The sequence below is a fragment of the Podarcis melisellensis genome (genome assembly GCF_964234715.1).
Source record: "Podarcis melisellensis genome assembly, chromosome: 8".
Taxonomy (NCBI): Eukaryota; Metazoa; Chordata; class Lepidosauria; order Squamata; family Lacertidae; genus Podarcis; species Podarcis melisellensis.
In genome coordinates, this window is record NC_138540.1 from 86,986,790 (window position 1) to 87,013,358 (window position 26,569).

General features: G+C 48.8%; 1 protein-coding gene across 1 annotated transcript; it reads left to right on the forward strand.

Moving 5' to 3' along the window:
- The first annotated feature begins 10,801 nt into the window (after window positions 1-10,801).
- Window positions 10,802-24,603, forward strand: LOC309376044 (cytochrome P450 2G1-like). Its single transcript, XM_081922198.1, has 9 exons — window positions 10,802-11,013; window positions 15,038-15,200; window positions 15,487-15,636; window positions 16,623-16,783; window positions 17,105-17,281; window positions 19,031-19,172; window positions 20,623-20,810; window positions 22,260-22,401; window positions 24,353-24,603. Exons 1-9 carry the CDS (start codon window positions 10,834-10,836, stop codon window positions 24,532-24,534), a joined length of 1,485 nt encoding a protein of 494 aa, XP_081778324.1. The 5' UTR covers window positions 10,802-10,833; the 3' UTR covers window positions 24,535-24,603.
- The last annotated feature ends 1,966 nt before the right edge of the window (window positions 24,604-26,569 follow it).

A 26,569-nucleotide genomic window follows, 5' to 3' on the forward strand; every position in this document is an offset into this window, starting at 1 on the left:
TGTAAGGGAGGTGGGGGCAAATAATTTTGCCTGCTCTAGTGTCAATGCTCCCTGTTAACGGAGAAATCTGAGGGCTCCCTTGGACAAAAAAACAAGGACCCCAGCCAGGAATACCAGAGCAAAACAGCAGCCAGTAGGCTTGGTCTTGATTGAAGACTGTCGTGACAGGACTCCCACCTGCCACCAGGTGGAACAAGATGGAAGCCCAGAACAAAAGAGAACCCAAACTTTTATTAGCTGCTAATTCCCATGTTACACCCCTCCAAACTACATCACGGTTACATCATGAAAGGGGAGGTCTGGTGGCAGTAATCTGAGCATCCTGGACCCTGCCCCATGGTTCCCCTTGCCCTCCACCAAACACCCATCAAGTGAAGCAAAAGAGATATTTACATTTCCCTGTTTCCCAGGCAAGTTAACTGCACCCTTTTGTCTTCATCTGGGTTTGTTATTTCTGGAATGGCTACCTGTCTGGCACTCAGGTATCAGGATGCCAGGAATTACCACTCAGGGATTTCTGAAGTTTCCCTAGTGAGCCAATACACAGATACATTTGTTTTGCGTTTTGCGCCTTTTGGGGAGGGCAGTGCCACCCTCCTGGTGCCCGTCCCCCCCCCCCCCGCCATAAAAGCAAGCAGGCCGCGGCTTTGCTGGAGCCCCGCGCCACCCGCCTGGGTCGGAAGGAGCACCGGGCAGGCGGCGGTGGGGAGCGATGCCCCCCCCAATACAAGCTTGTAATGGGAATTTTATGGTCTTAGATATATGGTAATGTTCATAAGTGTACCAGCCAGGCACATACATAGATCAGCGCAGGAAGGCCAACCTGGAACCATTTTGATTCCTAACCTGACCAAATCTTTTCTCTGCAAGGTCAAACTGGAAAAGCCTCCCCATTGTCTTTTCCTTCACAAATCCTGTCTTAAGGGTATGTCTGTGTTTGAATAGGGTGTGAGCCCAGGAACTAAGTATTTATCATTACAAAAGCCTGGCCAGGCTACCCAGGAAATCCTGCCAGACCGGAGATAAACAAGGACAAGAGAAAAACAACATTTAATTTTCTGTGATGTATGTATGATGTTTCTGGGGGTGGTCTTGATCTACAGGGTGGGAATTTCAAAAGTCTTTATAAGGCCTTGCACACCTTTGTTCTGGGTCCTTTCCTGCGTGTGAGAGGAACACCCTGTTGCAACAGATCAATAAAGATCAGTCTTACTAGCTGCTTTGCTTCTCAATATTCTCTGGTTGGCCTCTGTTATTTTCTCCTACCAATAGGGAACCTATGTAAGGACTCTATATGGGCTCTTGGATACCCCATAAGGGGAAAAGGGCAATTTTTGTTTACAACACAAGCAGCCCGCGGCTGCGGCCAGCTGGGGTCCACGCCACCGCTGGCCGTCACAAAAAGCTGGTAGGCTGAACTAGCGGCCGACTCAGGGGCCAGGATGCCCACTCAGGCTGGCAGCGCCCTGGGCAAGCAGCTGCCGGTGGAGGAGCCGGCTCCCCCCCCCCTGCTGCCAGGGAAAAGCTCCAAAAAGGCCGCAACGTGCCTTACCGAGCACGCTAAAATGCAGCCTAGCCTCGGGGAGGGGCAAATCCCCCCCCCGGCAAAAGGAAAGTCCGGCCGCCTGGATGCGCTCCTGACCCTGATCCTGGAAGGAAGAACGGCAAAAGAGGCTTGAGCCGAGGAGTCAGCCTCTTTTCCTTTTGGCCGAGGGCGGGTCAAAGGCCAGTTCAAGCAACATAGCTGTCAACTTACAGATTTGAAAATAAGGGACCAGCAGCCTTGAAAATAAGGGACCAGCAGCCAAAATAAGGGACCTGCAGCCTCACCTGTTCCAGGCACTCCAGTCTTCCTGTCCTCCTGCAGTCTGGTCAAACTCATGCTGGTAGCTTCGAGAACACTGTCCAACCAACTTTGTAACCAGAGGTTCAACTGAATAGAATCTGAATCCCATGCACCACAAGGCCTATGCAGCCTCAACTTAAGATGGCTCCCCAGCCTGGCTTTGCACTGCAAAGTTTGCAGCAGCACGTGCAACAAAATGGCGTCCAGCATTCAAAAAACTCCTCAGCTTGCATTAACTAGCCACACACACACAGCCTCCTCCCCTTGCCACGAGATCGCCACTCAACCAGCTCCTTTCTTTTCCCCCATAAGTCAATCGAATAAGTCCCGCTCCAGCGGGAAGGTAAACGGCATTTCCCTGCGCTGCTCTGGTTCGCCAGAAGCGGCTTAGTCATGCTGGCCACATGACCCGGAAGCTGTCTGCGGACAAAACGCCGGCTCCCTCGGCCAATAAAGCGAGATGAGCGCCGCAACTCCAGAGTCGGCCACGACTGGACCTAATGGTCAGGGGTCCCTTTACCTTTACTAAAAACAATTAGAAATATTTTCTCGGCCACCGATTTCAGGGTTGCCAGGAGCAGTTAAGTCAGTATTGTTACCCAGTCTCCTGGCATCAGTCCCACGGCCAGCAAGTAGGACATCCACAGGAGCAAAGGAGGGTGTGTGTGGTGGGGGTGGTCCGCCCTGGGTGTTTTCGCTGAGGAGGTGACATTTGGCACGCCGCCTGCCTGTGACTCCCAAGCCTACCCTGAGCCAGTGTGGTGTAGTGGTTAAGAGCCATAGACTCGTAATCTGGTGAACCGGGTTCGATTCCCCGCTCCTCCACCTGCAGCTGCTGGGTGACCTTGGGCCAGTCACACTTCTCTGAAGTCTCTCAGCCCCACTCACCTCACAGAGGGTTTGTTGTGGGGGAGGAAGGGAAAGGAGAATGTTGGCGGCTTTGAGACTCCTGAAGGGGAGTGAAAGGCAGGATATCAAATCCAAACTCCTCCTCCTCTTCTTCTTCTTCTTCTTCTTCTTCTTCTTCTTCTTCTTCTTCTTCTTCTTCTTCTTCTTCTTCTTCTTCTTCTTCTTCTTTGCCAATTTTCTGGCGGCATTCTCTGCTTCCCCCTTTGTTTTGACAACAGGGGAAGGCTTGGGAGTCATGGGCGGGTGACTCGCTGAATGTCCGCCATCAGCGGCTGTCTCCACCCCCAGCTGCAGGGCATGCACGCTGCACCATGCACCTGAGCGGCTATCTCATGCCTATCAGGGCACACGCCACCAGGCCCAGACGGGGGGGGGGGGGATAAGGGCCACTTGGTCCGGGCCTCCAATTCCAAAGGGGGCCTCGGTCAGCATATTCACAATGCTAGGAAAGCGTTTTTAAATGTAAATACTTAAAATAATCCTTTTCCCTATGTATTTTAAAAAAGCACTATTGTATATATTTTCCCAATAGTGATGTATGGAAGTGAGAGCTGGGCCATCAAGAAGGCTGATCGCCGAAAAAGGGATGCTTTTGAATTCTGGTGCTGGAGGAGACTCTTGAGAGTCCCATGGACTGCAAGAAGATCCAACCTCTCCATTCTGAAGGAAATCAGCCCTGAGTGCTCCCTGGAAGGACAGATCCTGAAGCTGAGGCTCCAAGACTTTGGCCACCTCATGAGAAGAGAAGACTCCCTGGAAAAGACCCTGATGTTGGGAAAGATGGAGGGCACAAGGAGAAGGGGACGACAGAGGATGAGAGGGTTGGACAGTGTTCTCAAAGATACTTGCATGAGTTTGACCAAACTGCGGGATGCAGAGGAAGACAGGAGTGCCTGGCGTGCTCTGGTCCAGGGGGTCACGAAGAGTCGGACACAACTAAATGACTAAACAACAACAACAATTGTATATTTATATTTTCCATTTTGTCTTTATATGCAGATATGGTTCAAGTCTTGAAATTATTTGTCAGCATAACGTTTGTGAAAATTGTTTATATACTTACTTATTTATAAGACTTCAGTTATCCCCAGGGTAAAAAAAGGGGGGGCACATTGTCTACCTGGCCCTGGCCTTTGCCTGGCTCTGCAAGGCCCTGCACGCCACTGTTGGCTATTTGCAGTATAGGAGCACTGCAGAGAGCTTGCTGGGGAGACCATGCATTAAAAAGGGACTCAAAAATAACTTAAACAAGGTTTTAATTACAAAAACAAAAACTCCTTATACACTAAATACATCAACAACAAACCAGACCCAACCCCCAGGGTCATGGAAGAGCTAGGTGCTGCTCCTTATATACTACACCCAATTTCTGACACAGCCTAATCAACACAACTCAGCAGCACCTGCTATGTTTCACAGCTGTTATTTTGCTCTGGCCCCTTACAGACATACACATCAGGTGGAACAATGATGAACCTTTACATTTAAAGAAACCATTCAACAGCCACGCCCCCCTCATATGCTCTGCCGCTGGTCATCCAAGGACCCTAGACTCAGAAGGCCCCTCACTGGCTATGCCCCCCAGCTGCTCACTCACTGCGGAGCCTGGCTCTCATCCACTGGGATACTCCAAGAGCTGTGCTGGACGCAGTTTTGGTGCACCAGGAGGACTTCTGCACTCCATTAATGCCCCCGGCCTTGGCTGATGTCTTGCCCTGCCTCACAATAGCGACCCCACTGCCAGGAGACCAGTCCTGTTGTAGTTCCCCCGCCTCCCAGGCATAGCTGTCAATGTTTCCCTTTTTAAAAGGGATATTCCTTTATTCCAAATAGTGTTAACGGAAAAATCCGAGGGCTCCCTTGAACAAAAACAAAGGCACCAACCAGGATAACTTGGAGCTAAACAGCAGCCTGTAGGCTTGGCCTTTATTGAACTGTTGCAACAGGGTGCTCCCCTCATCCGCAGGAGAGAGGAGGGACCCAGAAAAATGGTGTGCAAGGCCTTATAAAGACTTTTGAAATTGCCACCCTGTAGATCAAGACCACCCCCAGAAACATCATGCATACATTACAGAAAGGAAGGGTTGAGGGACGAGTTGTGGTGGTAACCTGAGTGTCCTGTCACCTGGCTGGTTCCCCCTTTCCCCCTCCCCATGAGTACTTTCCAGGTGACAGAGGGGAGTTTGCAGTTTCCTGCCCCCTGAGGGAAGATCTGATCATTGTCCTTTGTTCCAGTCCATGCTGAATCCACTCCCATATGCAAGTTATTTGTGATCTTGATGGTCTTCTGTCTAGGACCATCAGGGTTGGCATAGCAACTGGGCAGGGCTCCTGTGGATGTGCTGGGATGATGAAGAGATTATGGCTGCCCTGTATCAAACCTTCCCCATTTTGTAGTCCTTCTTTCATGGAGTAAAATAAAAGTGGAACAGTGAAAATCCGATGTATGGTTGATTTTCTATGAATTTATAACAGAAGTGTAGCGTATGTAGTGTGAGTGTGTGTGAAGTTTGTACAAACTGAATGATTGGGGGGGTGTTTCCTACGACAATAGGATTCCTCACAAGAAAAGGGAAAAGTTGACAGCTATGCTCCCAGGTGCTCCTCACCAGACTGGCTGCTGTAGAAACAATTATCACCGTCTCCCCCCCCTCCCCCACTCAGCTGGTGAATTTATTTCGAGGGCTGGTTTGGTTTTCCAGACAAATGTACCCTCTCTACTGACCCCGCCACACAAGCACGAACAAACTTCAGGTGACAGCAAAGGTCCGTTTCGCTCGATTGGCCCCTCTCAGCCCAAATCCAGCTCTACATTGCGCAGAGGAGCCTAACATGTCACAAACACACACACATGAGTTTTTGCCTCAAACCAAGAACAGTGGTACCTCTTGTTAAGTACTTAATTCGTCCTGCTGGTCCGTTCTTAACCTGAAGCACCACTTTAGCTAATGGGGCCTCCTGCTGCCGCTGCGCCGCTAGAGCACAATTTCTGTTCTCATCCTGAAGCAAAGTTCTTAACCTGAGGTACTATTTCTGGGTTAGTGGAGTCTGTGACCTAAAGCGTATGTAACCTACCAAGCCTACCAAGCCTATCAAGACCACCCCCAGAAACATCATGCATACATTACAGAAAGGAAGGGTTGAGGGACGAGCCTACCAAGTGGCAATGGCGACGGCGAAGAGGGCCTTCTTCGCCGCCTCCATTGCATCTGCAGAAAACAGCAGCAGGAGACTTTTTCAGGTGGTTCGCAATCTATCAGAACCACCTGTACCACCGGGGCCTGGTAGGAACCCCAAGATCTCCTGCAATGCTTTTGCAAAGTTTTTTGCAGATAAAATCGCTCAGATTCAGAAGGAGGTAGACTCCACCGTGGGAGCAGGGCCAGGGCGGGAGAGTGCTAGAGTTCTGTCTGGTCCTGTTACATGGGATCAATTCCAATCTGTTACCTCCGAGGATGTGGACAGGCTGCTTGGACGAGTGAAACCGACCACCTGTCTCCTTGATCCTTGCCCATCCTGGCTGATAAAAGCGAGCCGGGAAGCGCTGGGCGATGGGCTCTGCGGGGTGGTGAATGCTTCCCTCTGTGAGGGAGCCTTCCCAGACCCGCTGAAAGAGGCGGTCATTAAACCGCTTCTTAAAAAAACATCTTTAGACCCGACCAATTTGGCCAACTATCGCCCAGTCTCAAATCTGCCATTCTTGGGCAAGGTGATTGAGCGGGTGGTTGCTGAACAACTCCAAGCACGCCTGGAGGAAACGGACCATTTGGATCCCTTCCAATCGGGATTCAGGCCTCACCATGGGACTGAAACTGCCTTGGTCGCGCTGGTTGATGATCTCCGGCGGGCTAGGGACAAAGGTGAGAGCTGTTTCCTAGTTCTGCTGGATCTCTCAGCGGCCTTTGACACCATCGACCATAACATCCTTCTGGACCGTCTAGAGGGGCTGGGAGCTGGGGGCACTGTTATACAGTGGTTCCGCTCCTTCCTCCTGGGCCGTGTCCAGAAGGTGGTGGTGGGGGGTGAGTGTTCAGACCCCTGGGCTCTCACTTGTGGGGTGCCTCAGGGTTCTGTCCTCTCCCCCATGCTTTTTAATATCTATATGAAGCCTCTGGGAGAGATCATCAGGGGGTTTGGACTGGGTGTTCATCAGTATGCAGATGACACCCAGCTCTACCTCTCCTTTAAATCAGAACCAGTGAAGGCGGTGAAGGTCCTGTGTGAGTGCCTGGAGGCGGTTGGAGGTTGGATGGCGGCTAACAGATTGAGGTTGAATCCTGACAAGACAGAAGTACTGTTTTTGGGGGACAGGAGGCGGGCAGGTGTGGAGGATTCCCTGGTCCTGAATGGGGTAACTGTGCCCCTGAAGGACCAGGTGCGCAGCCTGGGAGTCATTTTGGACTCACAGCTGTCCATGGAGGCGCAGATTAACTCTGTGTCCAGGGCAGCTGTCTACCAGCTCCACCTGGTACGCAGGCTTAGACCCTACCTCCCCGCAGACTGTCTCGCCAGAGTGGTGCATGCTCTAGTTATCTCCCGCTTGGACTACTGCAATGCACTCTATGTGGGGCTACCTTTGAAGGTGACCCGGAAACTGCAATTAATCCAGAATGCGGCAGCTAGACTGGTAACTGGGAGTGGCCGCCGGGACCACATAACACCGGTTCTGAGAGATCTGCATTGGCTCCCAGTACGTTTCCGAGCACAATTCAAAGTGTTGGTGCTGACCTTTAAAGCCCTAAACGGCCTCGGTCCTGTATACCTGAAGGAGCGTCTCCACCCCCATCGTTCAGCCCGGACACTGAGATCCAGCGCCGAGGGCCTTCTGGCGGTTCCCTCATTGCGAGAAGTGAGGTTACAGGGAACCAGACAGAGGGCCTTCTCGGTAGTGGCGCCCGCCCTGTGGAACGCCCTCCCATCAGATGTCAAAGAGATAAAGAATTACCTGACGTTCAGAAGACATCTTAAGGCAGCCCTGTTTAGGGATGTTTTTAATATGTAATGCTGTATTGTTTTTAATACTGATTGGGAGCCGCCCAGAGTGGCTGGGGAAACTCAGCCAGATGGGCGGGGTATAAATAATAAATTATTATTATTATTATTAACCTGAAGCGTCTGTAACCCTCTGACAGTGCTCGCATCAGCTTCTTCCGCAACAGGCATCAAGAGTACCTCGGTTTTTTCTCGGACGAGAAGGACTTGGTGTACTGTGCAGATATTGCGCAGCTTCTGCTCAAGCTTGGAGTGCCACAGTACGAACCCAAAGATTGGAGACTGTTCATTGACAGCAGCAAGCGATCACTGAAATGTGTTCTGCTGCACAACGGCAACCAGTTTGCCTCTATACCCCTGGCTCACTCGAGTACACTGAAGGAGAACTATGAAGCGGTGAAGTATGTGCTGGAGAAAATTGGTTATGATCAGCATAAGTGGTTTATTTGTGTTGACCTGAAGATGGTGAACTTTTTGTTGGGACAACAGTCTGGCTTTACCAAGTACCCATGTTTTCTGTGCATGTGGGATAGTAGGGACCGTGCTCAGCATTACATGAAGAAGGACTGGCCTGTGTGGGAGGAATTGGTGCCTTGCAAAGAAAGGAATGTCATCAACGACCCTCTGGTGGACAGACACAGAATACTCTTCCCACCGCTGCACATCAAGCTCGGCTTAATCAAGCAGTTCACCAAGGCTCTGGACAAGGATGGTGACTGCTTCACTTACTTGTGCCAGGCTTTTCCAGGACTGACCATGGAGAAGTTGAAAGCTGGCATCTTTGACGGTCCTCAGATCCGTCAGCTCATCAGAGATCCAGAGTTCGGAAAGTCAATGAACGAAGTGGAAGCGTGGAAGGCACCTGAGGAGAAGAGAAGACTCCCTGGAAAAAACCCTGATGTTGGGAAAGATGGAGGGCACAAGGAGAAGGGGACGACAGAGGACAAGATGGTGGGACAGTGTTCTCGAAGCTACCAGCATGAGTTTGACCAAACTGTGGGAGGCAGTGGAAGACCCAGGAGTGCCTGGCGTGCTCTGGTCCAGGGGTCATGAAGAGTCGGACACGACTAAATGACTAAACATCATCAACAACAACAACAACTTTTCTTTGGGTAGGCGGGATGCTTGTGCGATTGTATCAAGCTCTATGCCCAAATAGGTCCTGGTTGTGACTGGACCCTCAGTTTTATCATTCGCCAAAGGGACACCAAGCTCCCCGGCCAAGAATGTAAATGCTCGTAGCAACGCTATGCAGTCGGGCGGGTTACTTGCCACGAGAATAAAGTCATCCAAATAATGCCCCACCCCTTTGGACCCTGTTCTAAAGCGAAGGGCCCTATCCAGGAATGTGCTAAAGGTCTCAAAGGCTGCGCAGGCTACTGAGCAACCCATGGGCATGACTTTATGAAATACGCCCCCTAGAATTTAAAACCCAGCCAATGGAAGTCTTCCAGATGAACTGGGAGGAGACGAAAGGCTGACTCAATGTCACACTTTGCTAGTAGGGCTCCCCTCCCAAATCCCCAAATAAACTTTACCGCTTGATCGAAGGAGGCATACTTCACAGAACAGAGTTCCTGAGGTATTGCATCATTAACTGACACCCCCCTAGAGTAGGACAGGTTATGAATCATGTGGAATTTGCCCGGGGCCTTACTGGGCACAATACCTAATGGCGAAATGTGTAAACCCTCAAAAGGAGGCTCCATGAAGGGGCCAGCTACCCTCCCAGCGGCAATTTCCTTAAATATTTTCTTTTTTGCAATTTCTGGCATGTCCTTTACTGACTTCTGATTAGGGGGGTTACCGGAGCTGGGTGTGAATGACACAGGGATTCTAAAGCTGAGGGAAAACCCATCCCACAGATATCTCGTGGCTTTCCTGTTTAGATATAAATCAAGGAGGACTTTCAATGGCTGAAGTTTAATTGGTGAGAAGCCCAGACCAAGGTTAGTATTAATACCGGTTTCCGGCCGCACCCTGGGAGGGACTGGGGACACTACGGTTACCCTGGTGGAAGTGCTCCCTGCCACCCCGGAAGGGCTGCTTACCTTTGAAACAAGTTGTGGCCGGATGGTTGCCCTGGCATTTCCCCCACTCATGCAGGTACTTACAGCTTGGTCGCAAACACGTCCCTCTGTTATACTCCCAGCATTGCCGATGCCTTTTTGGCTTGACCTTCCCAGATTTATTGAATGCTTCAATGGTTGGTAGGCAGGATTGTATTCCAGGATTGTATTCCTAGCATTTTGGAGCAACCGGGTACATCTGCCTCCGGTCTGAGTAGTGCACAGCTGGGCAGCAGTTCAGGCAGTCGCCCTAACACACGCTCCCAGTCATCATGTAACAAAAAGTCTATGCCAAGTTCCGCAGGTGGTGGGACCTCTTTCACTAGACCTAATCGCTCTGCTCCACAGCGGCAGGTTATAGATGTTCGTAGTATAGTCCAGCTCTTGTATGCTGTGCTTTAGTTAGCAGGCCACATTTTTGATACCCCTGTGTTGTTCCTTGTATTAGTGAAGAAAGCTGGAAACTGCAAGCTGAAAACAAATGTTTATTTAGCTGTAACATAGAATACGTTAACCACGAGCAACCTTCCTCAGATTCTGGCTGTTTCCCTCCCTACTCCAGCCAGGCCTCTCTCCAATCCTTCTTCCTTCCAGCACCTCCACTCAAAGGAGGTTTTTAGTCTTGCAATCACCCTCAAAAAATAAAATTTCATAACAACTTTGGAATCAATATGCAATTATCAGGAGAGTCCAAATGCAGACAACGGGACTATTGACTAGAAACCACTAGATTAAAAAGTTTAAAGTTGATTGGCATGGAAATTGTTTACCCACATCACGAAGAATGTGCACACAAACTCTCGTGCTCCTGGAACAAATATTCACAACCTTGATAACCAGGAAATAGATGATTAACTTTTGGCATAGGTTTATTGGGATTAAAGCTCTCAACAGGTTGTCCTTGTGCAGTTACATAATGCAGAAGGTGGGGCCAAATCCAGCCTTGATTCAGTATCTAGAACCCTGTCAAAATGGGACAGTTGTCTACACTGCGACAGACTGGTAGTGACCTCCATCATGGATCTGGCCAGCATTGTAACTCCCCTTCTTGTCATCTGCCTGGCTTGGCTCCTCATTTCGGCAGCAGTGAGGAGCATATCGCGCCATGGGAAGCTGCCCCCCGGACCCATCCCGCTCCCTGTGATTGGAAATTTCCTGCAGATCAAGTCATCAGAAACTTTGAAATCCCTCCTCAGGGTGAGTTGACAGCCTCTGGGAACCAACCTTTTCCAACCTTAAATTGAGTTCTCAATATTTCTGGAGAAATTTGAGAACTATTTTTTTAAAAAAAGAAATCTTCATGGAAATTTACCAGCATTTTAGTGCAAATGTCTCCTTATATACACATCCCCCCTCGCATGCCCTTTTGACTAATGTGCACATTTTTTTCAAGTGATATCCCTGAATATTTCCATTTGCATGCACCCTTTCCTGTGGTGTCTTCATTTGTCATTGTTTGGCTGGAGATCTGCGTTGCAGAACCTGGATCCGTGCGCTTCAGTTTGTGCATGGTTTTGGAAAGTAAAAGGTTGGTAGATTAGCCTTCCGATGAAAGCGGAACCAGATTTCTCCCCAGGTCGTTCTAGGAACAGAGCAGCAAGAGCGGCACCCAGGAGTCAAGGGGAAATTCAAATAATTGAGATGCATGGAGGCATCAGTTTGCCTCCATCTCTCTCCTCTTCCATCTCCACCCTTTCTCTTGCACAGGAATATGCTCAAAATACAGTGCTTCCCCAATTAAGCATCTCTGTGTCTTCTTTGTGGCTTTCTGGATATTCCTGTCTCTCTGCCTCTTACCCAAATACCTTCCTCCATCTCTCTCCTTGTATCCCTGCCTGCCTGCCTGCCTGCCTGCCTGCCTGCCTCTAGTTGGGTAGATTAGATGACGGTTGCCCTGTCCACCCAAAAGCTTTTATAAAGAGAGACACCTTTGATGAAACCTGCCTCCCCTTCTTTTCATACACAAGGGAAGTAGATAGCAAATTTCTCCCACCCGTTTCCAAACAGGTCTGTGGACAGCCTACAATGATCCATTGATGTTTTAAGATGATGTAAACTGACACTATAAACTCAATGCTATGTTTGTTTGTTTTTTGCAGAGACTGTATTAAATTTTAATTTTAAAAAAGGAGAGTTGACACACTTGATAATCTTTTGCTTCTGTTTTCTTTGGATCCATATGTTCACCCGTTTGCCCGATGTTTGCCTGATGCCAACTTTGTTAAATAACACAAAAAAAACCCCTGTTAGGACTCACCCACTCTTACCTTTGCGCTGCCTCTTCTTGGCACAGGTCTGTGTTTGAAAGCTCCCTGTTTGAACACTTTCCCCATTTTGCCCTGGTGCTTTCCCCATGAAAGCCCGCTCTTTACTACGGAATCGAGCAAACTGCAATCCTCAAAAAACCCAAATTGCTGTTTGTTCCGATTCAGCTTTAAAGAGCAGGTTTTCCTGGGGAAAGTGGAGGTGCCAAAAGAGCGTTACTGCGAGTAGAAGTAACACTAGTAAAATTAATTGCCTACCTTTGTAAGGTTGTTGTGAGTACCAAATGTTGAGGTGCACTTTCAGCACTCAGCAAGCTAAGCATGATTCTTGCTAACTTCCGAAAATATTTTTCTTTTTTAAAAAAACAACTCAACATCAATCCTACATGTTATTTTCACAACCCTCCCCTTCTTTTAAAACTTTCCAACCTGTTTTGCATTCTGGCAGGCAGCATTTAACTATACTGTACGGCATTTAACTATAAGGTCCGTATAGCTCAAGCTCTGGTTTTCCCAGTAGTGATGTACGGAAGTGAGAGCTGGGCCATAAAGAAGGCTGATCGCCGAAGAATGGATGCTTTTGAATTCTGGTGCTGGAGGAGACTCTTGAGAGTCCCATGGACTGCAAGAAGATCAAACATCTCCATTCTGAAGGAAATCAGCCCTGAGTGCTCACTGGAAGGACAGATCCTGAAGCTGAGGCTCCAAGACTTTGGCCACCTCAGAAGAAGAGAAGACTCTCTGGAAAAGACCCTGATGTTGGGAAAGATGGAGGGCGCAAGGAGAAGGGGACGACAGAGAACGAGATGGTGGGGCAGTGTTCTCGAAGATACCAGCATGAGTTTGACTATACTGCGGGAGGCATTGGAAGACAGGAGTGCCTGGCGTGCTCTGGTCCAGGGGGTCACGAAGAGTCGGACACGACTAAACGACTAAACAACAACAGGCAGCATTTTGGAGACTCTAAATTTGGATAGAATCCTAGAATTGTAAAGTTGGAAGGGGGACCACCAGGGACATCCAGTCCAACCCCTGGCTATGCTGGGATCTTTTGCCCAACATGGGACTTGAAACCATGTGTGACGAAAAAGTTGGTTTTGCTGGACCTGTTGGATCAATAAGCATTTCTTTCTTTCCCTGCCAGCAAATGGTTAATGAACGGCAGACTCCGATTGGCTGTGGTTCCAGGAGGGAGCGTTTAAAGGCAGAGGATCTGAAGAGAGACAGGAGAGTTGAGAGGGTTGGTTGAGGCGGGTTGGAATTGAGGTTGGGAGATAGAGTAGGAGACGGGTTGAGCTTGGCTTTAACCATTTGCCTTTGAGAAAGAACTGCGCATTACAGTGGAAATTGTTAAGCAACACCCCCCCCCTCAATGCTCAGCTATGTTTCCCCTGGTGATGAAATGCTGGTGTGTCAACAGAGTGAGGCTTTTTGTTCAGGTGTTGCTGGCATCATATTTCATAAATGTCTCCATTTATTTAAATATTTGTACTCATACTTTTTTGTTCAACAGCAGGATCCTCACGGCAGCTATAACTCACCTCGTTGGAGGTCTTGTGGTTTATTTTCCCCTTCAAAGAGAAATGGGTCAGGCAGCTGGGAGGATTTTGTTTTTCCCCCTCAAGTAATATTTATCGAATTTTCCACTTTTATCATATTCACATTTTGTTACATAATTATATAGCTTATTACTCAATAAGAGCATTGACGTCCTTCTCTCCCTTTTTCTGACTTCCACACATTTTTCTATATTCTTCGCATTTCTATAATCACTTATTTACCTTCTATCTTATTACAGTATTTCACTTTGTTATCGGTAACTCAGTTCCTTATATTTACATTACAAAACATTTCAATTCAAGCCTGCAAACGTTTTCAAATGTTTACAATTTTCTTTCATGTAAAATATAAATTTGTTCCAGTCCTTTTGAAACAGTTCGTCACGCTGTGAGGATTTTGAACAGCAAAATGGTCCACGAAGAAAGGATTAAGTGCCTGGGAATGCCAGCCGCTGCTTTAACCAAATTTGCCCTCCCTGCCAGCACCTGCTTTTTTAAAAATAAAAGTGTTGGATGATTCATTCTCCCACCTGATATGGAGTTTGGCTCTATATGAGAGAGAATGCTCATCTGGCTGATGAAACCCTGAAGTGCGACTCTGAGCCAGGTCTCATAGAATTATAGAAAGGGACAATACCACTGTATTGTTGTTTAGTTGTTTAGTCGTGTCTGACTCTTCGTGACCCCCTGGACCAGAGCATGCCAGGCACTCCTGTCTTCCACTGCCTCCTGCAGTTTGGTAAAACTCATGCTGGTAGCTTCAAGAACACTGTCCCACCATCTCGTCCTCTGTCATCCCCTTCTCCTTGTGCCCTCCATCTTTCCCAACATCAGGGTCTTTTCCAGGGAGTCTTCTCTTCTCATGAGGTGGCCAAAGTCTTGGAGCCTCAGCTTCAGGATCTGTCCTTCCAGTGAGCACTCAGGGCTGATTTCCTTCAGAATGGAGAGGTTTGATCTTCTTGCAGTCCATGGGACTCTCAAGAGTCTCCTCCAGCACCATAATTCAAAACCATCAATTCTTCAGCGATCAGCCTTCTTTATGGTCCAGCTCTCACTTCCATACATCACTACTGGGAAAAACCATAGCTTTAACTACATGATAAAGTGCATTTTGGTGGCAGGTAGAGGCCCTCTGAGCATGTGCCGAAAGCCTCCTGCCTGGCATCTCTCTCCTTCCCACAAAATAAGAGTCTAAGGGAATTCAGTGAACAGATTTTAACACAGAGATGATGTTCAAACCGCACTGTTGGATCAGACCAAGGGCCAGCCTGTTTCCAGCATTTATGTTGTCGACTTTTTTACGGGTGCCAATGAATTGTAAGAAAAAGAAGCAGTGGATTTAAGACTGTTCTGTTTTTTAAATTTTAAAAAGTAGCCTTTGGCCTTTCTCCTGTGCAGCTGCGCGACAAATACGGCCCAGTGTTCACCGTCTACTTTGGAAATCGCCCGATTGTGGTCCTCTGTGGACATGAAGCTGTGAAGGAGGCCCTCATAGACAAGGCAGAAGAATTTAGCGGAAGGAAAACCAACCCCACGCTGCAAAGGACCTTTGATGGTTATGGTGAGGAGGAGGAACCCAGGGCAGTGGTGTAGCGTGGGGGGTGCAGGGGGGCCGGCCGCACCGGGTGCAACATCTGGGGGTTAGGGTTAGGGGGCACAAATCCATGGGTGAGGGGGTGCAAATTCACAGGTTAGGGGGCGCAAATTACTTGCCTTGCCCCGGGTGCTGACAACCCACGCTACGCCACTGACCCAGGGTGGTCTAACTTGCAACACAGGAGTCTTGTGTCTGCTGTTTCCTGGCTGATATTCAATCCTTCTCCCCTTTCTCCTCCCCATACCTGCAGGGGTGGCGTTTTCTGAGGGAGAGCGCTGGAAGCAGCTGCGACGCTTCTCCCTCACCGTCTTGAGAAATTTTGGCATGGGGAAAAAAACAATTGAGGATCGGATCCGAGAGGAAGCTCAGTTCCTGCTGGAGGAATTTCATAAGACCAACCGTGAGTAGGCCAAGTGAAGGGCAGGGAAGAGGAGGTCAGCAGCCCCACCAGGCTGGGCAGAAACACGAGCTCCGAAGCCCAGACAGGCTGGGGAAGGGAAGGCTTTTTGTCCCAAAGGCAATGACAATTTCTGGGCTCCAGAAGGATAACGGGCAGGGAGGAAAGAGCACATACATTGCCCCCAAAATAACGGATAAGGAGAAATAAAGGGGGATGCGGACCTAGCAGTTCGAAAGAACGTCAAAGTGCAAGTAGATAAATAGGTACTGCTCTGGCGGGAAGGTAAATGGCATTTCCATGTGCTGCTCTGGTTCACCAGAAGCGGCTTACTCCTGCTGGTCACATGACTCGGAAGCTGTACGCCGGCTCCCTCGGCCAGTAAAGCGAGATGAGCGCCGCAACCCCAGAGTTGGCCATGACGTTTACCTTCCCGCCGGAGTGGTACCTATTTATCTACTTGCACTTTGACGTGCTTCCAAACTGCTAGGTTGGCAGGAGCAGGGACCGAGCAACGGGAGCTCACCCCGTCGTGGGATTCAAACCGCTGACCTTCTGATCGACAAGTCCTAGGCTCTGTGGTTTAACCTACAGTGCCACCCACATCCCTAACATGCATAATACTATTAACCAATATTGGTTGGAATATTGGTTGGAATAATTCTCTGTAGCAAATATGCAATGAAACATGGTTGGGAGGCCCAGAGCCAAAGCACAAATTGGGTGAGTAAAAGGCGTTCAGCAGATGCAGCAAAAGAGAGGCCATAATGATAGGACTGAGCGAGCTCTCTGGGAAGGCTGCTCCATAGCCAGCGAAGGTCTTCATTCTAGTAGCCTGGTCAGCAACAGGCATCTTCTGGGTGGGTACTGCAGATGATCTTTTGAAAAGAGTTTGGGAGAGGACTTTTCAGGTGTCCCACAGTTCCTCACACTTCCCAAGGTACCTTGGCCCCTTCAGCACAATGCGTCTTCCTTCCCTGGCATTGCAGAGAAGCCTTTCGACCCCACCTTCACCCTCAGCCGCGCCGTCTCCAACGTTATCTGCTCCATCGTCTTTGGCGACCGCTTTGACTACGAAGACAAGGATTTCCAGTCCCTGATGAAGATGATGAACGACAGCTTCCGGGAGATGAGCACCGCCTGGTCTCAGGTACCCGGTCTCAAAGCAGACAGAGCCCGAATCCATTTCTCAATCAGACACCCTCCTGATATTGTTGGAATGGAGCTCCCATCTTCTTAATCATCCCTGAGCATTGGCCTTGCGGGCTGTGCTCTGTGCCTGATGGGATTTGGAGTCTAAGCTCATGTGGAGAGCAGAAGGGCACCAGGCTGGACAAGGGTCTGAAAGCCAGCCGTAGTTTATAACAGCTACTGATCATCTAGTGGGGCCTCCTTGGCTTGCAAGGAAGCTCTCCTGACCCTCAGGAGACATTCCTGGTCAGCTGCCGGTGGCTTTTCTTTCTTCTTGCAGTTCTATGACATGTATGCCAGCATTCTGAAGTACTTTCCAGGGCCACACACCAAGATCTATGACCTTCTGGAAGACATGAGAGCCTACATTGCCAAGAGAGTGAAGAAGAACAAGGAGACCCTTGACCTCAATGCCCCTCGTGACTTCATTGACTGCTTCCTCATCCAGATGGAAAAGGTATCCTGTTGGCATATGACATGAGGTGGGATTTCCACAGGGAGCTGTAGGTTCGCACAAGGATCACTAACTCGCACATCACTTACAAAGAGATGCGCTCTCTGGTCTGCCACAGGGGCTCTGCAGATTCTGCTGCTTGCTAGCACACCTTGCTGATAATACACTTTGCAACTGCTTCATGATCAGGTGAGCCACCGTTTCAGTCACTGGTGAACCTAGAGTGTGCTAGGCAAGCATGTAAAATTATTGTGCAAAGTTCAGTGAATGCTGCTCACCAACTGAGAGGCCCCTCTAGGCTTGTGCCTTATTGCACTGGGTGAATTGCGTGGCAAGTTCCAGCCCCACCCCCAGTGGAAATAACGACACACGACACGTTTATTAAGGTTAATGGGCTAAATAACTTTATTGGTTACAGGTGAAGAGAGGTATTGGCTTAGACATTGGCTTAGACATTGGTCCTAACCGACTATATCTGGCTTCAGCCCATCTGCTAGAAGTCTGGGAAGGGTTAACCACCAGTAGGGGGGGTCCTGCTGATGCACATCAACTAGGAACTCCCCCAGGGTCACCGACAGGGGGCGTGCCTTAGGCCCTCACCTCCCTAGGCTTCGGACAGGGCCACGCCCCCCGGAATCCTTTATCGGACCACCTGTCAATATGCAGGGCAGGTGATGGTGCTCCCTCTTCCATCTACAGAGCAATACCAATACCTAACCGCCAATACCAAGAAAGTTGTGACAATTTGCTATGAGGTAGGCGAAAAGCAAGTGGCTGGTGCCAATTTGCCAGGTGGAAAAATTCCTACCAGGCTACTCAATGGCGACCAACCAAGGTCCATAGCAAGGTCAAAAACCTTATAGGGCGGTAGGGTGGGAAAAGCAGGAACAGCTGGCAGGCGGCAAAGAGGGAGATCCCTGGCCGTGTCCTGGTTTAAATAGGGCAGGCCACACCCCCAGAGCCAGCCGATTTGGCTGGTCAGGAGGTGAAGCGGCCAGGAATCCCCCCAATTGCGCGGGGGCTGGGTTCCAGCCACCGTGCACGTGGTGGGGCCGTGAAGCCCGCAACTCCAGTTCGCGTGACAGACCTCAGCAACTCAGCATTTTGGCTAATCTACTTTATTTACATATAAACACACACGGAGCACTGCAACATGACTCCCTCTCTCTCTAGCATCAGACAGGAAAGAGAAAAAGAACAAAGGACAATAGTCCCACTTCACGGAACACAGTAACACAAACATCCTGTCTCCCTCACTTCCCACTCTGTGGAGTCGAAACATCCACCGTCATGTGATAGACAACAATCCCATGACTGCAATCACGGAGCAGGAATTCTAACATACAGAAGACCTTTTTGGTAGTCACACCCACCCCGTGGAAAGCCCTCCTGGAAAACGTCAAAGAGTTCCACAGCTATATAATTTTTCACAGACATCTGGAGGCAGCCCTAGTTTTAGAAGCTTTCACTGGTTGTTGTTGGTTTTCCGTATTTTTGTTGGAAGCCACCCAGAGCGGCCGGGGCAACCCAGTCCGATGATTGGGGCATAAGAAATTTATCCTCATTATCATTAATGATCTGATGGGGTGACATGTGTCCAGCTTGCCTAGTTTCCCTTCACCCCCATCAGACAAGTGACGTCCTTCTTCCATAAAAGGACTATACCAGAGGCAGCAGCCCTGAAACCAACTCCCCCTTCTTCTCACCCACACGGGGGAATCCTGATGACATTGGCTTCCTGTTTGTCTTCAGGAGAAAGGCAACCCGTCCAGCGAATTCAACACCAAGAACCTAGAACTCACCACACTCAATTTGTTCTTTGCTGGGACGGAGACCGTCAGCTCCACCCTGAGATACGGGTTTCTGTTTCTGATGAAACACCCTGAAGTGCAAGGTACGGAAGGGAACCAGCACACTGCCGCCATGCTGATTAAAGCCCAACCTAGCCTATTGGGGGGTGGGGAGTGAGTAAGTAAGGGGGAGATGCGGCAGAGGTGTGTAAAGTTAGGCTTGGTGTGGAGAAAGTGGGTAGGAACAGTTCTAACCCAACAGAGCCATCCAGTGAAGCTGAATGTTGGGAGATACACAGTGATGAACTATGGAACTCACCGACACAAGATATTCCATCTGAGTTGAAATAATTATTGAATTGAATTGAATTTTATTATTACAGTTACAGATCAGTTCCGGCTCACTTACAATATCAGGAAAATCATAAAACGCAACAGAAATACATTGAATTGCAATTGGGTATAACAGAGACAATTCAGATATAGCGGCAGTTAAAAACATATATTAAATCTTGATCACTAAAATATAACCTAAAATTGTCATTTAAAACCATAATCATTTTGGCAGTACAGCTTGTTCCCTAAATTTTATGGCAGTCGCACAGAATTTGGCCACCTTAGCTGATCTCTAGGCCCTTGTCCTCTACCAGGAGTTCTAGACATTGAAGTTCAGACCCATTTGGAGATTTTTGTATACTGTAACAGGAGTGATAAATACCGAGCGTATATCCCCGTAGAAACGGCAGCGTAACAAGACATGAGAGACAGTTTCTGCTTCCATCAAGCCACAGGGGCAGACTCGTTCCACGTATGGTTTACCCTCAAATCTGCCCTGCAGTAAGGCAGGTGGCAGCACGTTGAATCTAGCGAGGGTAAATGACCGCCTGTATTTGGGTATTTGTAATTTTGACAAATAATTTGCTGGGGTGAATCCTCTCCCATTATCTTTTATGGCTGGGTGTTTATTCATCTCACTCACGTGGCAGAATTAATCATTTCTTAAATGCTTCTCATATGCTTTTAGCTTTTTGTGATTTTTTTTACACCTGTCTTGTTTTAATTTGCGTAGGTTGCCTTCAGTCTGGAGAAATAAAGAAACATTTAGCTAGGTTCAAGCTGAAAGTTGAACTGCGTTTTGGTGCTAGAAATCTTAAGTACAGTCATACCTCGGGTTAGATGTGCTTCAGGTTGAACATTTTCAAGTTACGCTCCGCAAAAACCCTTAAGTAACAGAGTGTGTTACTTCCAGGTTTCGCCGCTCGCGCATGCGCAGGCACTCAAAATGACGTCACGCGCATGTGCGGAAGCAGCAAAACAAGACCCGCGCATGCACAGATGCGCTGTCGTGTCTGCGAACGGGGCTCCGGAACGGATCCTGTTCGCATCCAGAGATACCACTGTAAACAGATAGCTTAGGCAGTGGACTACGAGACTCGGGGTCATGGATTCAGGCCCTATGTTGGGCCAAAGATTCCTGTATTACAGCGGGTTGGGCTAGATGACCCTTGTGGTCCCTATTTTCTGACCCTTCTCTGATCTAAATGCATTGGACAGCAAAAATGCACCAGGAGATTGACCAAGTGATTGGCCAGAACCGTGCCCCCAACATTGAAGACCGGAGCCAGATGCCTTATGTGGACGCTGTCATTCACGAAGTCCAGAGGGTCAGTGACCTCATCCCCATGAACGTGGCCCACTCTGTGATGCGCGACACGGAATTCAGAGGCTACATCATCCCTAAGGTATCAGTTGTGGGGCAGAGGGAATAAAAAGTGTCTGGGACACAAGAAAATGGGTTCTTGTTGCTGTTTAAAAGAGATTAGCAACATTCACAGATTTGTGCCTTGCCACCAACATCTGCCCGCAACAGTTGAGTCTTCATCCGGCACAGAATCCACCTGTTGGAGGCAGGATGAGGTGATGTTGGCTACTGTTATTGGCGGGTATTTGGCAAAGGAAAAGGACTGGACGCCCTCCAGGAGAGTCTTAAAGATTTGCCAATCCGTTAAGCAGCCTGCACCAACCTATTGCCCTCTAGGTGTCTCGCATGGCCAGGCTGGCTGGGATTGACCAGAGTTGCATTTCAAAACCTCTAGAGGGTACCAGGTTGGCAAAAGCTGCCAACATAGCACTTAAAAACAACAACAACACAACAGCCAATCCTCAAAGGATGACCAGGGCCCAGCTGGTAAAGTCTCATGCTGCGGCTAGTTTACAGGGTGCATGGGGACCAAAGCTGTCAACTTACAGATTTGAAAATAAGGGACCAGCAGCCTCGAAAATAAGGGAACAGCAGACCAAATAAGGGATTTTCAGAGCACAGCTATGTTCAACTTCTGAACCCCTCTGAGCCAAAGGCAGAAAGCCCAGCCGGCAGCCAAACGAAGCCTCAAGCGGTGGTTCCCAAAGCGCAGCAACCCGGCAAAGGGGATGCAGCAAGGAAAACCACCGTCACCTCTCTGCTGGGAAGCGCTGAGCAAAGGCGAGTCCCCAAGCAACCCGGTTGATTTGATCGGCACATGGCATGCAAGCTCCACCCCCCAGTCGTTCTTAGACTCTTTATTGGGTGAGCAACGCAGCCAAGCAACACAGTTGGAGCCTCCCTCCTCCCTGGCCAGCAAGGAGGGAGGGAGAGGAGCTGCTTCCTTTGAAACCCGGGAAATTTAAGGGACATCATCAATAAGGGACAGCAGCGGGACACTGTGCTGGGATAAGTGACTTTCCTGCCAAATAAAGGACGGTTGACAGCTATGATGGGGACACATCTGTCCTCCAACACCTGGCCTCTAGTCCTCACCCTCCAGACATGCCGCTTGAAGCAGCTGGCTCACTCTGCCTAATGGCAAGGCTGGACCTCCTCTTGGCTTAAGCTGAACTACAGCCAGAGGTGGAATGCCTCCCTGACCCCAGATGGATGCCCACAGTGATGCTTCTGTGGAGTGGTGGGGCGGGGACCTGTAGATCAACTGACCATTTGACCAGAAAGCATGAGATTTCTGTGGGTCAGTTACGCATGCGGTGCCTTCACATTCAGGCAGGGCACTCTGTAGATGTCACGGGGAGGAGTTGGCCGGTGGCTGAATGTGGCTGGCAATCCACCAGTTGAGAGAAGGGGTGGAGAGCTTCTCTCTCTCGACTTTCCCTGAATCGTTGCAATTCTGACCTCAATATTCTCTCCCTCTTTTTCCTAGGGGACAGAAATCTACCCTGTGCTCCACACTGTCCTGTTTGACCCCAAGAAGTTTAAAAGCCCATTTGCTTTCAACCCAGAGAACTTCCTGGATGAGAATGGGCGCTTCAAGAAGAATGACGCTTTCATGCCATTCTCCTCAGGTACATTAATAATAATAATAATAACAATAACAACAACAACAATAATAATAATAATAATAATAATAATAATAATAATAATAATAGATTTATTGTTTATACCCCACCCATCTGGCTGGGTTTCCCCAGCCACTCTGGGCGGCTTACAACAGAATATTAAAATCTCTATTAAACATTAAAAGCTTCCCTAAACAGTGGTGCCTTCAGATGTCTTCTAACGGTCTGGTAGATGTTTTCCTCTTTGACATCTGGTGGGAGGGTGTTCCACTGGGCAGGTGCCACTACTGAAAAAGCCCTCTGCCTGATTCCCTGTAACATGGCTTCTCGCAGCGAGGGAACCGACAGAAGGCCCTCAGCACTGGACCTCAGTGTCCGGGCTGAACGATGGGGGTGGAGACGCTCCTTCAGGTATACTGGACCGAGGCCTCCTCTTAAACCAGGCTACCTCAACTTCGGCCTTCCAGATGTCTGGAGACTACAATTCCCATCAACCCTGACCACTGGTTCTGCTAGCTAGGGATCATGGGAGTTGTAGGCCAAAAACATCTGGAGGACTGAGGTTGAGGAAGCCTGTCTTAAACACTTTTTTATTTTTATTTTGGAAATGAGAACCTCTCCCATCCTCTCCTCCTTCACTTTTTGAAGTTGTGAATGTTGGACTTGCGTTCGACCGAGCGACTCTTCTGGAATCGCTCTTCTCTGATGTAATTAACGACCTGAGCCTCTGATAAGGCTCCAAGCACGTTCCCCATTCCGCAGAGTATCCAACACAGGGAAGGAGCTGAGATAGCATGAGCTACATGCTAAGAGTTTTATTACGCAGACAGAAAAGAAATATATCCTCTCTCTGTGAAAGCAGAGAGCAACCAAACCACAAAGGATCAGGAAACAAGTAACGTCACATCCGTCTCCCGTGAGACTTCCAACAGTATGGAATCTCTGGAATGTAAACAGAGTCTTGTGACTCCAAGAACTGCACAGTGGCAACAAAGAGAAACTAACAGTGAACCTGGGTCTCCTACAGAAAACAAACCTTCACTGCACTGTGGCTTTTACTTGGTCGTTTGTAGTGTTTCCACATACCCTACTCCCTAACATGCACCATAATAAATAAATGTGCAAAGGAATGGGGAGATGTTAATAACAAATATATGGGCATAATCTGCTGGAAGGAAGTATTGGTTGTAGGTGGGGCTGCCAACTTTGGTCGGTCAGAGTAAGCGACAAGTCTGGGGTTGGAGTGGGGGAGACAATTGGTTCCTTTCCAGCTCTACGATTCTATGGATCTATAAGCCCATTTTACATATAGGGGACGCGGGTGGCGCTGTGGGTAAAACCTCAGTGCCTAGGACTTGCTGATCGCAAGGTCTGCGGTTCGAATCCCCGCAGCGGGTTAGCTCCCGTCGTTCGGTCCCAGCTCCTGCCCACCTAGCAGTTCGAAAACACGTGAAAGTGCAAGTAGATAAATAGGTACCGCTTTCTAGCGGGAAGGTAAACGGCGTTTCCGTGTGCTGTGCTGGTGCTGGCTCGCCAGAGCAGCTTCGTCATGCTGGCCACGTGACCCTGTGTCTCCGGAAAGTGCTGCCTCCCGGCCTCTTGAGCGAGATGAGCGTGCAACCCTAGAGTTGGACACGACTGGCCCGTATGGTCAGGGGTACCTTTACCTTTACCTTTACATACACAGTCTGAAGAAATACTTCCTTTTGCCACCCTAGATCTCCTGTCCCTAAGTTTCACTAGATGACACACACACTCACACAAAGAGATCTGCCAAAACAACAACAACAACAGGGTTTTAGTCCTATAAGAGAGGAAAACTCCCCTCCCTCCATTCACATGGATTTCAGCTGTTCTATTCACACCCCAAGGACGTTGGACTTGACCGAAACCTGGCCTCTAACCCCAAAGCCCATGTCTTCCCTCCCTGCTGATTCTTCTCCCTTTCGCCTTGCAGGGAAACGGGTGTGTCTGGGTGAAACGCTGGCCCGAATGGAGCTCTTCCTCTTTTTCACCACCACCCTGCAGAGATTCCGGCTGAAGCCCCTTGTGGACCCCAAGGACATTGACACAACCCCCCAGGAGTCCGGCTTTGCCACCATCCCGCCCTTCTACAAGCTCTGCATCGTCCCGCGTTGAGTGGAAACCAAATCTTTCCTCCCCTGCCACTGTGCTCTTGCACAAGCTGGTCTCTCTGGCTGCTCAGGGAGAGGGCCGGCTCAAGATTTTGCTCTCAAATTAGGCCTCGTTCCTACCTATGGACTGGGCTTCCTTCGGCTGAGTCTATGCCTCTCTGCGTTTATCATCCTTTCCCCATTGCTGCCCTTCCCATCCTCTCCTCTACTGAGCCCAAAGAACTTCAGTGCCTCTTGAATTTCCATCTCCTTGCAAAATGTCTTTAAGCTTTGACCTTACGCCTGAAAAGAAAAGAAAAACTTGCAGCATTTGCTTCTGGACTTGTTGCTTGTTATACGCTTCAGAGCTTCTGGGGGGGGCGGACTATATTTTGGGGGGAAATATGAAAGTGTTCCTATGCCCCACAAATACCCCAGAGATGCATTTTAAATAAAAACACACATTCTACTCATATAAATACATGCTGATTCCCGGACCGTCCACAGGCCGGATTCAGAAGGCGATTGGGCTGCATCCGGCCCCTGGGCCTTAGTTTGCCTACCCAAGGTTAGAACATCTAGATGGGAAAGGGTTTGCTGGTAATTTTCTTGCATTGCTTTGCTGTGTGATGGATTTATTATGACATTTCGTTCTGCTATCTTGAGTTTGGAGCCTGCAGGGGAAGTAATGAACATCAGAGCCTAGAGCAACATGCCATGATTGTTGTTTTTGTTGTGGATGTTTTCTGTCTGGGCTAGAAGACGCCAGGCATATGAGAATTCCCTCTGGTGAGTTTCTGAGCCGCAGCAGTCTCTCAGAATTCTGTTCTTAACTCCATGGTTGCCAACTCCACTTTCCACCTCCCTCTCCTCAGCCCCCAGCACCCAAGGAGGGAATGCAAAGCCCAGCATGCAAGGAAAGAAGAATCATTTGTGATCTAACAGTGCTAGAGAAATGTTTGCATAAAGCTTGGTGACACATACTTTTTCCACAGTTCTGTCGTGGTCAGAGATAAAGATGGCATCTAAATGCTAAGATTGACAAGAAGCATACATATATTAAAAAATATACAGTGGTACCTCGGGTTAAGTACTTAATTCGTTCTGGAGGTGCGTTCTTAACCTGAAACTGTTCTTAACCCCATTAGCACGGGAGGCTAATGGGGCCTCCCACTGCTGCCGCGCTGCCGGAGCACGATTTCTGTTCTCATTCTGAAGCAAAGTTCTTAACCCGAGGTACTATTTCTGGGTTAGTGGAGTCTGTAACCTGAAGCGTATGTAACCCAAGGTACCACTGTAGTAAGTAATTTCCACGCATAATAAAATGAAGGACCGATTATGCAAATGAGTCGGTTACTTCATTAGAGCAACAGTGAGATTCTATGTACTTTTACTCAAAAATAAGTTCCACTATGACCAGAGGAGCTTCTTTCTCAGAAGGTGGACACAGGTGGCACCTTAGACTTTTTACAGGATGGGATGGTCATTTGAATTTAGCCTTGGAGGGATCAATAAATATTTGCATGCAATGAGTTTAAATCAAATCAAAACAAAACAACCCAATAGTCCAACAATTTGTTCCTTTGTTATGAAGAGGCAGTGTGAAGTGGAAAGGCAGCACAGTGAACACCTACCGTATTTTTCGCTCTATAAGACGCACCAGACCACAAGAAGCACCTAGTTTTTGGAGGAGGAAAACAAGAAAAAAAATATTCTGAATCTCAGAAGCCAGAACAGCAAGAGGGATCACTGCGCAGTGAAAGCAGCAATCCCTCTTGCTGTTCTGGCTTCTGGGATAGTTGTGCAGCCTGCATTCGCGCCATAAGACTCACACACATTTCCCCTTACTTTCTAGGAGGGAAAAGGTGAGTCTTATAGAGCAAAAAATACAGTACATAGCCACTTGGCAGCCCTCGATGCAAGTTATATAATGAGCAAATGGTCCACAATTTAGTCCGCTTGGAAAATGGCAGCCAGAGCTGGGCAAGCCACCAAAACCATCATCTGCTTTGTGTAATCTGTGCACGTTGCTTAGACAGCGAGATACTTCACCCCCCTTT